This window comes from Silurus aristotelis (assembly GCF_946808225.1).
Source record: "Silurus aristotelis genome assembly, chromosome: 4".
In the NCBI taxonomy this organism is placed as follows: domain Eukaryota; kingdom Metazoa; phylum Chordata; class Actinopteri; order Siluriformes; family Siluridae; genus Silurus; species Silurus aristotelis.
Genome location: NC_139577.1, coordinates 34,264,748 through 34,280,523, shown reverse-complemented (window position 1 = coordinate 34,280,523; position 15,776 = coordinate 34,264,748). Strand labels below are relative to the sequence as shown.

At 39.8% G+C, this 15,776-nt stretch overlaps 2 protein-coding genes across 2 annotated transcripts in view; one reads left to right on the top strand and one right to left on the bottom strand.

The window, feature by feature from the left end:
- Positions 1-1,576: 1,576 nt before the first annotated feature.
- sod3b (superoxide dismutase 3, extracellular b) lies at positions 1,577-10,106 on the bottom strand. Its single transcript, XM_083538876.1, has 3 exons — positions 9,818-10,106; positions 8,041-8,213; positions 1,577-2,829 (listed from the first exon to the last, which is right to left on the bottom strand). Exon 3 carries the CDS (start codon positions 2,809-2,811, stop codon positions 2,212-2,214), a length of 600 nt encoding a protein of 199 aa, XP_083395002.1. The 5' UTR covers positions 2,812-2,829; positions 8,041-8,213; positions 9,818-10,106; the 3' UTR covers positions 1,577-2,211.
- Positions 10,107-12,653: 2,547 nt separating this feature from the next.
- ing2 (inhibitor of growth family, member 2) overlaps positions 12,654-15,776 on the top strand; it is a 3,872-nt gene continuing 749 nt past the window's right edge. Inside the window, exons 1-2 of the mRNA XM_083538849.1 lie at positions 12,654-12,982; positions 15,029-15,776. The exon at positions 15,029-15,776 is cut by the window's right edge and continues 749 nt beyond it. Coding sequence (XP_083394975.1) covers positions 12,844-12,982; positions 15,029-15,747 — 858 coding nt within the window. The 5' untranslated portion in view covers positions 12,654-12,843 and the 3' untranslated portion in view covers positions 15,748-15,776. The remainder of the gene's footprint in view (positions 12,983-15,028) is intronic.

Genomic DNA, 15,776 nt, shown 5'->3' with positions numbered 1-15,776 from the left:
CGCGAGCAGCCTTCGGAAAAGATCGGCACTGATCGGGAATCTTCGGGGAACGGATCGGAAAAAGAACGAGAATGTTCATGTGCTGTTTGTGTTTCCTGGGTCCTTGATATTATGGCAAGAAACACTTAGTTAAGTCAAGAGGAACAGAATTGAAGGTTAGTCAATAACTCAAGAACTTAAAATGTATCCGCAAGGGCATTTACCATCAAACGCTTTGATGAAGCAGGCTTTAATGAGGACCGTCCCAAGATATTAAGACTGAGAGCTACCTCTGCTGCAGAGGATAATGTTATTAGAATTACAATACATCAAAGCAAAAGACACTTGATCACAAGATTAGTATGTGCTTTTGAACATTCCCTTCTAAATTTAGTCCCCAGTTGCTTTTATAAGAACCCCCCCCTCTTATGGGAAGATGTTCCACTAGAATTTGTGTCTGTGGAGATTTGTGTTCATTCAGCCACGAGGTCATTAGTGAGGTCAGGTAGTGATGTAGGGTGAGAAAACCTGGGGTGCAGCTCAGGGCTCTCTAGCAGGTCGCTCAAAGTGTAACTTCTGGTTATTCAATTCTCATTTTAGAGAGAGAATTTGAGTAATAAAAAGGACCGTCATTGTTATTAATATTTTTTGTGATACCTCAGAAGCTAACTATGAAAAATCAAAGGGAAACCAAATTTCGAATTTAAATTTGACACTTTTTATGCAAACTGAATATGTGGAAGATCAAATAGGTCAATCAGAATGGCCTTGGAACAGCACCTTGATATGATTTTAAATATGACGAGAAAATGAACGTCGTCTTCCTCGATATCAGAGTACTTGGTGCATGAATGTGGGAAACAATGGGGTTTTCAGCAATAATTGCAAGAAGATTTTGTACTGAATGTGGCCCAGGACTGAGATCTTTCTCTGGAACTAGCGGTTGCAGAAGGAGTTCAGGTCAGCAGTGTAAAGTAATGGAGAGTGTGTTAGAGAAGTGAAGAAAAGAGTGCAGGCAGGGTGGAGTGGGTGGAGAAGAGTGATAGCAGGAGTGATTTGTGATAGAAGAGTATCTGTGAGAGTGAAAGGGAAAGTTTATAGGACTGTGGTGAGACCTGAGATGTTGTATGGTTTAGAGACAGTGGCATTGAGTAAAAGACAGGAGGTGGAGCACTTTTGATAGATACTGATTCTGATGTTTGCCAAGTTCAACATAAATATTCCATTTCAAGATTTTTTTAGGTAAAAATGTAATTATGTTAATTCTCTGTCTAAAAAAAGGCTTTAAAACCTTGTGTTTTTTTTTATTACTGTTATTTTTTATTCTCTATGTATTAGACATGGGCATTACAGATTTTTTGAGTATAAGAGAATAACGTGCATGTTTATATTGTGTAATATTTTTACAATTCTTTTTTTAAAATTATTTTAGAATATAGAGTTTGGAGTAAAATTCATTTGTGGATATAAAAAGCTCTAAAAGCTGTTTTTTTTTGTTTTTAGGAAGAAGATCATTGATAATTAATTCAGAGGTGAAATAAATAATAAAATAATAAATGTGAGAGTTGAAGAAAAGTAAATGTACGATTTCACTGTGTTTAAGCTGCACATCAACACCAAATCTTTATGTTAACAGAAGTTCCACATGACCGAGACTCTTTATTATACAAGGTCACAAGCAAGCAGAGATACAAAAACTATAAACACAGATAAAAACCCAATCACACATTATTTATCACTGAACAGTAAAATGTAATATTACTGGTGGATTTAATCGACTAAAACTGTTCATTTAAAATGTGTTTCTACAGAATGATGATTAATGGTGTAGTGATTCTTTCATATTATTTAAAATGTAAACAAAAAGACTAATTGAGACATAACAATATTGTAGAAATTAAATTCTGTGATATACGTTTACATTTATATCATTTTGCAGAAGCCTCTGTATTCAGAGTGACCAATGAAGTGCTTTGAAGTCTCCATCAATAAATAAATTCTGATGCCGGTTCATCATGACATTCTAAATACTCTGTTGGAGAGAAAATAGTTCATAAGCGAGCTGGAGGAGGTACATCTTGAAGACTGCTAGAGACTCAGCTGTTAAGACATCAGGTGGAAATTCATTCCACCACCTAGTGGATTCAGTGGAGCAGTGGTAGAAGAACATGCAGATACATTTAGATTTCATCATGATATGTTTCTACAGACTCAATCCCTCCCAAATCAGCGCTAAGATTTATTCCAGATTTTAGAGCTGCTCATTCCGATCACACAACAGGCCAGACGTCCTCCTGCATTCCCGTGCAGAAGACTTCCTTCGTCTCCTCCTTTTCCCATGTCGTCCTCCTTCTCATGGATCACCACGGCACGCCCGAGCACCGAGAACCCACCGTAGAGCGTGGCCTGGGACTCCACAGTCCTCCTGATCCTCCCGTTGCGGGCAACGAAGTTACCGAAGTCCCCTGGATGAAGTGGATGGTGGACTCCGGTTGGGTTGTAATGGCCGCCGGTGGAGGTGCATCCCTTGCTGAGATCTCCGTACTGATGAATATGTATGGCTCTGGACTGAGAGTTAGACTCGGGCAGGCCGTAAAACTTGAACATCACCTGTAACTTCTCCTCCGGGCCTGTTTGTTTAAACTGGACCATTCCGTACACTCGGGGCATTCCGGCCACCAGCTGGGTGTTGGGTCGCATCCTGCACGTGGCGTACAGAGAGCCGTTGAACACATTGTGCTCAGGAGGCATCGGAGTCAGCTTCTCACTCATCATCACTGTGTGAAAGAATAAACTGAGCAAGAACATCAGCAGGAGTGTGCAGGGCGACATCTTCACTTCGAATTATTCCTAAAAGAACAAGGCAGAACAAAAGGAGGACCCTTAAGAGTGCGACTTTAGGAGAAAACAGGAAAACCCAGAGGAACCCATGCAGATACACTGTGTAATGGTTTCCCACTTAATCTGTCTAAAATTTTGTTCTTCCAGTTAACTGTAACTTCATCATCTTTATAGTTATCTTCTCTTCCTCTCTGTGTTGGGCTACACATGCTCCAGAGGAACCAGTGATCCTGTCCCTTTCTTCTTCCCAGACCTTCCTGATCCACCTGATGCCCTCTGGCTGCAGTTCTCTGCAACTGGAAAACACTCAATGCAACTGAGGATGTTCTCCACAACTTCACACGAACCACCTAAAGATCTATGAGGTTACTGTAGATGTTAACTCAAGATCCATGAAGATGAATTTGGACTGTAATTAATATAAACAGTCTGCAACAGTGGTTTAGGACCACAATCACCATCAGTAAACAGCTGATAACCCCAACAATGATGGAACTACATCGATCATCAACATTATGACCATCTGCCTAATATTGTGTTGGTCCCCTTTTGCTGCTAAAACAGTTCTGACCCGTCGAACATCAACAGCATGAACTTCTTCAGCAGTTTGAGCTACAGGAGCTTGTCTGTTGGATCGGACCACACGGACCAGCCTTCACTCCTCACGTGCATCAGTGAGCCTCAGCCGCACGTGACCCTGTCGCCGGTTCACCACTGTTCCTTCCTTAGAGCACTTTTGATAGATTCTGACCACTGCAGACCAGGAACATCTCACAAGAGCTGCAGTTTTGGAGACGCTCTGACCCAGACGTCTAGACGCCACAATTTGGCCCTCATCAAACTCACTCAAATCCTTACGCTTGCCCATTTTTCTTCTTCTAAAACATCTTTTAAGTAAATCCACCCACTAACAGGTGCCATGATGAAGAGATGATCAGTGTTCTTCACTTCACCACTCAGAATGTTATAATGTTATAATGATGATGCCTGATCGGTGAATAATGATTGGACATTCAGAGTCACCCAGATGAGGATGAGGTTCTCTTTTGAGCCTGGATCCCCTCTTACCTTCTCAGGGGCTTTTATTTATCACCACTGGCTTGCTCATTGGGTATAAATTAAAACTTATAAGGACTCATTTTTGACGCTAAAATTTCTATTCAACATTTACAGTTCAGTGTCTGAGTTCAGGATGGAGCCATGAAGCTCATGTACACTTAAAATATGCTTAAAATGCTTAAAATAGTTTTTAGTTATTTGTGTTAATATCTGCACATCCAACATCTAATCCATCTCGAGCAGCTGATAACCTTATCAATGATGGAACTATAATGATTGGACATTCTGTATCACTCAGATACGTACCTTCTCAAGGAGTTTTTCTATCACCAATGCCTTGCTCATTAGAGATACTTATAAAGACTAATTTATGATGCTAAAATTTATATCTGTAATGTTTTGATTGGCGCTTGGTGTATCTACTGATCACCACCATACAGTTCAGCATCAGCTCAACATCAAGCAGAACATTCAGAAAGGAATAAATGATGAAGAAACTCCAGACTCGAACTCGCTACAACACACGTGACCTCATTTACACAAGTTTTAGTCTTTAATTAAAAAAGTCATTAAATATCATTTTATTAATAGATCAGTGTGCTGAGAGTCACATTCGAGTCTTTTCACATAAACTGAGTTGATTAAGTAAAGAGTCTTGTGATAAAAATAATAATAGGAACATTATATTCTTCTTCTTTCTGCATCTCCCATTAGGGGGCGTCACAGCGAATCATCCGTCTCCATACCCCCCTGTCCTCTACATCTGACTCTTTCACACCAACTACCTGCATGTCTTCTCTCACCACATCCATAAACCTCCTCATTGGTCTTTCTCTTTTCCTCTTTCCTGGTGTCTCCATCCTCAGCATTCTCCTACTGATATACCCCATGTCCCTTCTCTGCACATGTCCTACATGCGCTGTCTCTCTAATAAACTAATTTCTAATCCTGTCCATCGTCGTCACTCCCAATGAACATCTCAACATCTCCAGCTCTGCTACCTCCAGCTCCACCTCCTGTCTTTTACCCGATGCCACTGTCTCTAATCCATACAACATCTCAGGTCTCACCACAGTCCTATAAACTTTCCCTTTCACTCTCACAGATACTCTTCTATCACAAATCACTCCTGCTATCACTCTTCTCCACCCACTCCACCCTGCCTGCACTCTTTTCTTTACTTCTTTAACACACTCTCCATTACTTTACACTTTTGACCCCAGGTACCTGAACTCCTCCACCTTCTCCACCTCTTCCCCCTGCAACCGCACCCCTCCACTGCCCTCCCTCTCATTCACACACATGTACTCTGTCTTACTCCTACTGACTTTCATTCCCCTTCTCTCCAGCGCATATCTCCACCTTTCCAGGATCTTCTCCACCTGCTCCCTACTCTTACCACAAATCACAATATCATCCACAAACATCATAGTCCATGGAGACTCCTGTCTGACCTCGTCCTTCAACCTGTCCATCACCACTGCAAACAGGAAAGGGCTCAGGGCCGATCCTTGATGCAGTTGCACCTCCACCTTCCTACTGCACACTTCACTGCTGTCACTCTGTCCTCATACATGTCCTGCACCACCCTCACATACTTCTCTGACACACCAGACTTCCTCATACAATACCACAACTCCTCTCTCCACCCTGTCGTACGCTTTCTCTAAATCCACAAACACACAATGCAACTCCTTCTGACCTTCTCTATACTTCTCCATCAACAGTCTCAAAGCAAATAAGGCATCTGTGGTGCTCTTCCTCGGCATGAAGCCATACTGCTGCTCACAGATTGTCACCTCTTCTCTCAGCCTGGCTTCCACTACTCTTTCCCAGAACTTCATGGTGTGACTGATCAACTTAATTCCCCTGTAGTTACTGCAGGTCTGCGCATCTCCTTTATTCTTAAAGATCAGTACCAGCACACTCCTTCTCCATTCCTCAGGCATCTTCTCACCTTCCAAAATCCTGTTAAACAATCTTGTTAAAATCTCCACTGCATCTCTCCTAAACCTCTCTATGCTTCTACTGGTATGTCATCTGGTCCAACCAACTTTCCACTCTTCATCCTCTTAATCGCTGCTCGCATTTCTTTCTTACTAATCCTATCCACTTCCTGCTTCACATCTCCACATCATCCAACCTTCTCTCTCTCTCATTTTCCTCATTCATCAGCTGCTCAAAATACTCCCTCTATCTTCTCAACACACTCTCCTCATTAGTCAACACATTTCCATCTCCATCCTTTATTGCTCTAACTTGCAGCACATCCTTCCCAGCTCGGTTCCTCTGCCTGGCCAATCGCTACAAATCCTTTTCTCCTTCCTTAGTGTCCAACTTCTCCTACAGCTCCTCATATGTCTTCTCCTTGTCTTTCACCACATCCCTCTTTACCTGCTGCTGCATCTCCTTGTTCTCCTGCCTGCTTTTCTGCACTTCCTCATTCCACCACCACGTCTCTTTGTCTTCCTTTTTATTTCCAGGTGTCACACCAAGTACCTTTCTAGCTGTCCACCACTTCATCTAATTCACTCCAGAATTTTTCCTTCTCCCCATCTTACAACCCACTTGTGGAGCATAAACACTGATGACATTTATCATCACCCCTTCAACTTACAGCTTCACGATCATCACCCTATCAGAAACTCTCTTCACCTCCACTACACTCTTACAATATAACAGGAACATTATAGCCATAATAAATCAGTTCTTTGAATAATGAAGTACATTTGAAGGCAAAAACATTTGTACTTTTACCCAAGTGAACGTTTAAAGGGACACTTTTACAGAAGTCACATTTCACTGAGTGAATCTCTACGTTTACCAGTGTGTAGTTTAACAGTAACGTGACCCTGGACGTGTAACGTGACCCTGGACTCTGTACTCGCACGAGACGATGTTTAGCTTCTAGAAAAGATTAGGGTTTAAGGATGTTTCCTTAATGTTGTATACGTGCATTCAAATCTTATTCTTACAATGTAGTTTAATGACATTAAAATGTTTTTTTTTGTCATGTTTCGACCCTGAACGTGTACTAAGACATTTCTCTGTACATTTCTCATCATCTTTACATGTGGAGAATAGGAGTGGGGCGATTACAGACTTAATGCTTTAATACACTATAGAGAGAGAGAGAGAGAGAGAGAGAGAGAGAGAGAGAGAGAGAGAGAGAGAGAATAAAAAACAACCCAAATGACACTAAATTAAGTACGTTTTATATTTTTGTTTCATTTTGTATCACTTTTGCAATTCAGTGTTATATGAATAGCACTTTTAATGCACATAAAATAGATTACAAATTTAAATTCAAGTTTCATTATTTAGTGCCAATAAATGTATTCGAGTCAGTGGAGACCGGAGCAACTAAAACCACCCTGAGACGGCATTAGGAAGAAACCTCGAGAGGAACCAGACTCTATGAGTCAACGCTGTACCTCTTTAAACTGCTCTGACAGAGTATATTGATTTAAATTGATTAGTTTTTTATATACAAAATTCTTGAATATTTCTACAATTATATATATATATATATATATATATATATATATATATATATATATATATATATATATATATATATATATTTTTTTTTTATATTTATATTTATTAGTACAATACAATTACTGAACTAACAGGTCATTTTTAAATGATTGTTTTTGCTTTGCATAATTTTGCACATTACTGTAAGTCTATATAAGTACATATGTAATCTTAATATCTCTTGCTTATAAAAGTGTAATATCATAATTTTAGCTCACATTCTGTACAGAATTGGTTTTACACAACACTAATCACAGACTTCTCCGGTGTACAACCTGTTTACATTTAACATGTAAGAATTTAAGAAAATAAAAGAAACAGGGAAAAAGGTGGTCATAAAAACAACTCATTAACTTCTAAACTTAGTTTGAACTCTGATATAATATATAGACAGTAGGTTAGACTGCATCCTTGGACAAAGCCATAAAGCTCAGAACAGATGTTGTGTAACGTTCTGGATTTCCTACAGACCGAGAGAAAATGTTTACAGACTGTAGATCCTTATTCGGTTCCTATTGTCTGCACATTTCCATCTCCAAACTAGAACACATTCACAGCTCAACATTATCCACTTCACAGCATACATTTATACTTACAGTACATCATTATAGAGATCTTTACCTTTCCCTCGAGGTTGCTGGGTCCTGCTCGGGGCTGTGGGTGTTTCTGCAGCTCCTCCTTCCTTTCCTTCATTCTTCTCTAACGTAACAGAACGAGGTTGTGTAAGCCGGGATCAGATTTCATGCTCTCTTTTTGGGTGCTGGATTGTGATATTGTGATATGCTGAGCGAATCCTGATGCAGGAGGAGGAGAAAATAATAGGGTGTAAATAATATTAATAATAATAAATAATATATACAAATATTAGATTACATTAAACTTTATTGTCAAAATGCACATGTTTACATAGAAAATTAGCTACCACTCCAATTCCAAAAAAGTAATCTTATAAAACCCATATTTTATTCACAATAAAACAAAAAATATATCAAATGTTTAAAATGAGAATATAATCCAGGGTCATTTTGAATTTAATGGCTGAAACTCTTCTCAAAAAAGCTGTGACAGGGCCATGTTTACCGCTTCTCCTCTTCTGTCCATATACATCTGGAACTGAGGAGACCAGTTGCTGAAGTTTTGGGAGAGGAATGATGTCCTATATGTGTCTAATACAGGATTCTATATACACAACAGTTCTTGGTTTCCTTTGTTGTATTTTTCATTTCATGATAAATAGTGAAAGGTTATTTTTGGAATTTATGTTTACAGTATTTGGCGGTATTTGACAATTATCTCATTTAATACAAATGAGCTGTTGAGGGTGTACATACATACATACATATACACATACATTATATATATATATTCATTTCATTCATTTTCTCCCGCTTTTCCGTAATTCTGGTCGCGGGGGCAGCAGTCTAAGCAGACCCCCGCCTTCGACTGCTGCCCAATCCTCACAGCACCGTCCCATACGGTCCCTCCTGCAGGTGGTGAGCCCACAGGAAGTATATATATATATATACAGGGTTATTAAAAAAGAATGAACCGATTTCATTACGCAATATTAAATTTTTTATCAGCCAAGTCACAAGTATTATGATCAACTTTTATGTAAATGACTGATTATAAATAAACTCATTCTCATTCTATAACGATGCTTGAGAACTGAAGCATCAACATTCAACATGAATGCATCATGATATCAGTTCTGTTTCATTCTGTATGTATGTGTATATATATATATAAAATACTCATAATACTTGTGACTTGGCTGATAAAAAATTAAATATTGCATAATGAAATCGTTTCATTCTTTTTTAATAACCTATAACCCTGCACATATATATATATAAAATGTTTTTTTTTTAGGTTATTTTTCTCCCTTGATTAACTGCAAATCAAACATATAAGCCATCCTGGATCAGACTGAACATAAATGAAATGTTATTAATTATATATTTTAACAATTTGTTAATTAAACAGAAACAATATGTGCTATTATTTCATTTTTCAGTCCTTTTTAAAATGTTTTTTTTTTCTAGAGTGTATGTTGTAAAGTGCATGGAGCAGTGTACTTAGGATTTAAAGCTTAATAAAGTAAAAAATGAAGAACTGATTATAAACTGTAAGAAAGTTTATTTTAAAGATGATAAAAGAAGTGTGAGCACGAGGACAGAGCAGCAGCCAATCAGGATGGAGAAAGAATCTATTTTAGTGACGTAATAGGTACTGCTTTGCATATCGCGCTCGGGTTGATAAATCGCGACTTAATACAAGCAATACAAGAATGATTTTTGATGTTTTAAACAATATTAGGACATTTGTATGTAGAACAAATGTACATAATCGTTATAATATAATATATTTAACCTACCGTCATAGAAACAACTATTACCTTCTCGGTCTATATAAATAAGTCTGTGAGTCTGTGCTCACTGCGCATGCCTGAATACTTGCTCTCTAAGCTACGAGCTGAGAACTCGGTTTCTCCCGCGGCGCTTAGGGGAAAGTCCCCGGACCCGGAACAGAGATGTTCTGCCTGAACCGCAGCCATGAGCTTGTAACGATACCACTTCCTGCTAAGACGTCACTTCCGGGCTGAGCAGAGTATCACAAGCCATGTTGGTCATTCAAATAGATATGCAGGTACTGCTACTGCAACAGAACGGGGCTCATTCTCAGGATGCGTCTTCTTTTATTATCAGCATATTCTTTTGATCATTACAGGATCATACTCACTCCAACAACACAAGAAAGTGTTCAACAATGGAATTTATCCTTCCAGATAATTGTTATTAAACATCAGAACATCTTTTCTATGGCTGGAACTTTGCCCGTGCCTTTTGGGAGGATTTGCATTACTGGTTATTCTCTAAATTTGCCAGTATTAACAACATTTTTTTTTAAATGTTGGTATGTTTATGAGAGATTAAACACATGGCTTAGTAATTAACGCATTTATTATTATTCTTGGATTTTTTTAAATTTAATTTCTTTAAAAACATGTCAAAACATTTAAACTCAAAAGCCTCCAAAACTTTAACAGGGGAGTCTGCGACCCCTATGGGTCCGCGGCGGTACTGCAGGGGGGCGGCTAATTCATGTTGAATAACAAATAATAATTTGTTTTAAAAAATAAAAATGGGAAAATGATGCATAAATCTTTTTTTTGAAAGATTTAAGAATATATGAAAATATACAGACAATGATGCATGTACAAAATAACGATTATAATTGTCTTAAAATAATATAACTAAGGGATATGATTGGTTTCTATTAATATCAATGGTTATGTTTGACACATTTTGGATCAGGGGTCTCTGCTCCACGTCTCTATCCGCTAAGGGGTCCTTGACCTGAAAAACTTTGAAGAAGCATGCACTTATATTATTCCTGAATCTATTGTAAGAAACCTTTCATGTTTTTACAATTAACGTATGTAATTTACAATAAGAAATTGTTAAATTTCTCTATGCCCCCATTCTCCCATTTCGTCTCTCTTTAATTTGTATTTTTTTTTTACTTTATATATCTGTTTTGTGATTATTTATTGTTAAAATTTATTTTGCAACAAAAAAAAACGTTTGCACTAATTTTTTAAATAAACTTTACCCCCATTACCAGCAAACAATCAATTCAACAGCATAATAAATATTATTTATCATTTCTTTTAAATCATCTTCTGTATAAAAGATTTTGAGAACCAACTTAAGAAGTAACTCTTTAGTGCAGAACACTAACACTGCCGCCCCCCCCCCCTCGCAATGGGACGATCCGTTTCCATGGAAACACGAACCGCCATTTTTAAACGTCAGCTCAGTAGAGTTGTAGGAACGCCGCATAACATGCCTGATTAAAAATAAACAACTTAAAAAAACAACAACATTCTGATAAAAAATATTCAAGATAAAATCAAACCTAAAATATTTTTTATTATATGACTATAATGCATACATGATTGTATTTGTGGATATTTTTAGTTGAATTTTTTTAACTGTAATAAATACGTAAAAACGTAAGCTGCAGCATTACACGTAAATGATTAGTAAAAAACGAAGTAAACAAACAGTTAAAACCCTTTCAAGGCTTTATATATTTCCAGTCTTACACATGGTAACTTTTTAAATGACATCCTTCTGTGTTTATCTTCACATTTGCACCTTATACTGTATTATTTTTAATATATTGTACATTTGCACTCCTATAATATGTTTATTGTATATACATGTATGCAAGGTGAAAGTTTCTAGGATAATTTTTCAACCTGCCAACAGATGGCAGCACTGGGCTGCACACACAGTCACAGGGAGCACCGGGCTTTAGAGAGTGTGCTGAAAGACATGGTCCTGTCTGTGCAACTGGTGCTATTCTGTGCGATTTCATCAAGTTAGAACGAAGAGCAAACCGCATGAAACTGGTCAAATCCGTCACGGAGATGTTTGACATGATTCGGCAATTTGATGGCGATTCTGCAATGATTAGTTTGAGGTGTTTTGAGTGGCACGAGCGGAAGAACATCACTGGAAGACGACGAGAGGAAGACTAAAGGAAGACCTTCAACGAGCTCAACACTAGAAAATGTCGAAACCTCATGGCAACTTGTGCATGAGGATCGTCAGAAAACAACCAACAACTTATTATTTATACACACATTGTTACCCAAGTATGTTTTCAGAAGTTTAATTATAATATGTTTTTCCTTCTTGTCTTCTCGAGATCTCGACATAACGAGTTGTTTTGCCGCGATCACGACTTCATTTTCTCGTGATCTCGACATAATCGACATTGTTTCCTTGTGATCAGTACTTATTCTTTTCTGTGTATTCTTCATAAGAGCCGATAACCATTTGCGGCAGTGGACGTTTGGACAAAAAATAAAGTCCCGATCACGAGAAAACAACTTTTGTTGTGTCGAGATCACAAGAAAATTAAGCCATTATAACAGAAAAAAACAACTTTTGCAATGTCGAGATCACGAGAAAATGAAGTTGTGATCGCGAGAGAGCGAGAAAGAAAGAAATAATACAATGCGTGGCCTCTTCCCTGCGTCCTAATATTAATATTCTATTATACAGAAATCCCGTAAATAAACAATTAACAAAATTAATTAAAAGTTGAAATATCTGCAGGCGTTTTTAAGGGACACCTAAAACGGGGTCCTGAGGATGCAGGATGACGCTCCTCCCCCCCTCCCCGCACCAAACGCGGCAATTTTTTAAGATGGGCGGATCTTGCGCATGCGCAGTAGCCGCAGTTTTGTTTGAGGGGAGTTCTCGTAGTCAGAGAAGTGAATTTCGGCCGGAAAGGGAAAGAAGATCCGACACACACACACACACACACACACACACCGATTTCATCCAACTTATGAGCGTTGTATTCGAGCCCGAAGCCCTCGTGCCTGCTTGACGCGAGGCTCTGACGATGTTAGGACAGTACCCAGGCGCGGAAAGATCGCAGCTCGTGAGCTATGTGGAGGATTACCTGGAGTGTGTCGAGTCGCTTCCTCTGGACATCCAGAGAAATGTTTCACTTCTGCGGGAAATCGACACCAAATATCAAGGTTTGGCTTTTTGAACCTTCTCAATCCACTCTCTATGTGACCACACTAACGCTGTGCTTGTGGGCTTCTGGGATCTGGTCTCCTCCCTGATCTGATTCCTCTTTCAAAACTGATCCACTGGAGCTTTGGGTGAACACTGGTAATCATCATCATCATCATCATCACCACCATCATTATCTTCATCAATCACATCTTCACTTTCATTAGAATCACTCTGAACCCCTCTCTCCACCCGCATTCAGACATCTTCACCCCCCCCCCCCCTCCTCTCTCTCTTTCTCTTTCTGCTTTTATTTCATTTCTAACTAAATCTCCATCTTCCTTTAAATCTCCTGTTTCTCCTCTCACACATCGCTCAATGTTCTCACTCCTCACCTCCATCTCTTCTCTCCAGGCTCCTGGATTCAGTTCAGGAGTCCAGGAAGTGTTCAGATCCCGATCCTGCGAAATCAGATCCAGTCCGTGTTTTGTATCATGTTACAGAGACACACACACACACACACACACACACACACCTGAGCAGGTACTAAAGGCTGGATTGTATATACACGCCGTGGTGGTGTGTGTAGTAGTACAGAGTGTGTAAAAGGCTGTCAGAATTCACTCGGTTGCCATGGGAACACGTTATAACGACGAAACGTATGACGAGTGTGGTAGCGACGTTTTTTTTGTGTGTGCGAAATCGCCACGTGCAGACTGTGTACAGTAGTGTGAGATCGTGACTAATATTTAGTCAGATAGGTGAGTTCTGATTGGTCGAGAGAGGGTGGGAGATGGGGGGGCGATCCCAGATCCCAGATCCCAAAAGACAAGACGTGGTTTTGTTTTAAAACAAAAATTCAACTCGCACGATTTGATGGTCTGAACTCACACCGGTTTAGGGCTGAAACGATTCATCGAGTACAAACTGTTTTAACATTTAACTACACACGGAGCAGTGTGTTTCCCCACGGACCATTAGTACTGACACACACTCTGGAGCGCTCTGAACCGGTAACATCAGAGGAACAGAGAGAAAACAGTGAGGAGCGAGGAGAAGATTCAGGCCGAAAGTTTTCAAAGATTGGGATCTTTTCAAACTAAAAAGTAATTTAAAAACGATTTTTATGATTTTTGTAATTAATATTTTGTATTTGCATTTTGATGGTTGCTGGCAATTAAATGCACTAAATGGCTTTAGTTTTAACAGACTGCCATCACAGCAATACAAATGTAGATTTTTCTAAAAAGGAAACAAATGACGTTTTATTTTCTCTTGTGTATTTAGTATTGAATTTTAATGAGAAAAACCTTTTTATCCGATTAACCAATGGACTAATCAGTAGAATACTCAAATACTAAAATCATCGATTGCTGAAGACCAACACTGTATAAACACTCTGATTGATCAGAACTCATACCATATTAATGCTCTGATTGGTCCAAACTTACAATATATAAACACTCTGATTGGTCAAAACTCATATTGTGTTCTGATTGGTTCGATTGGTCAAAACTTGCATCATACCAAAGTTCAGAGTGGTTCAAATTTACATCATACTACTGTTTCAATTGGAAGAAAACTCGCATCATGTAAACACTCTGCTTGGTCTAACCTCCTCACATCATATAAACTCTTTGATTGGACCAAACTCGCTTCACCCTCCAGTTCGTGTGATTGGTCTAAACTTGCATCAGGCAAAAGCTCTGGTTGGACCAAACATGCATCAAGTGAACGTACCAATTAGTCCAGACTCGCATAATAGAAACTCTAAATGGTCCAAACTTGTGTTGTGTAAACGCTCTGATTGGTCCAGACTCTCATCATTTAAAACTCTCATTGGTCCAGACTCTGATCATGTAAAACTCTCATTGGTCCAGACTCTGATCAGCTGAACTCTCTGATTGGCCCAAACTCACCATGTTTTGTTTAATTGACTGCAGTGTGTGTAAGAGGAATTAGTATGAAGTAGTTTGTTTTGAAGTCACTCCTGAGATTGCAGCTCTCTAACATTTGGCCTCAGACTCTTCATCTCTGCACTTCGTGTTTGTGTGTTTTCCCCTCAGAGATCTTAAAGGAGGTAGACGAGGTGTTTGAGAAGTATAAGAAGGAGGGGGATGGAGCTCAGCGGAAGCGTCTCCAGATGCAGCTGCAGCGCGCCCTCATCAGCAGCCAGGAGCTCGGTGACGAGAAGATCCACGTGGTCACGCAGATGATGGATGTGGTGGAGAATCGCTCGCGCCAGATGGAGGCCCATTCACCCTGCTTCATAGAGCCGAGCGAAGCCGAAAGACCGGCCGAGAAATCTCGTCACGAGCCGGTTAGCGCCGCGACTAACGCCACGGTCGAGCGCTCGTTGACACGGCGACCTCGCCGTCACCGCAACAGCGAGAGCCGCGACTCTTGCTACAGCGCTAACGGTGGTAACGGGGTTCTGGACGACCCGAGCGACGAAGCAGCGACTCAGCCGCCCCGCGAGAAAAAGTCCAAGTCGGCTAAGAAGAAGAAGCGCTCGAAAGGGAAGTCGGAGCGCGAAGTCTCTCCCCCCGTGGAGTTCAACATCGACCCCAACGAGCCGACCTACTGCCTGTGTGAGCAGGTCTCCTACGGGGAGATGATCGGCTGCGATAACGAGCAGTGCCCCATTGAGTGGTTCCACTTCTCCTGCGTCGGACTCACCTACAAACCCAAGGGCAAGTGGTACTGTCCAAAGTGTCGTGGAGACAGCGAAAAGACCATGGACAAAAGCACAGAGAGGCCCAAGAAGGACCGGCGCTCCAGGTAGTGACTCGGGAACGAGAGTCACGTCTACAG

What these genes read in the sequence shown, in the direction of transcription:
- sod3b (XM_083538876.1), bottom strand. Translation starts at nt 2,811, where the DNA reads ATGTCGCCCTGCACACTCCTGCTGATGTTCTTGCTCAGTTTATTCTTT.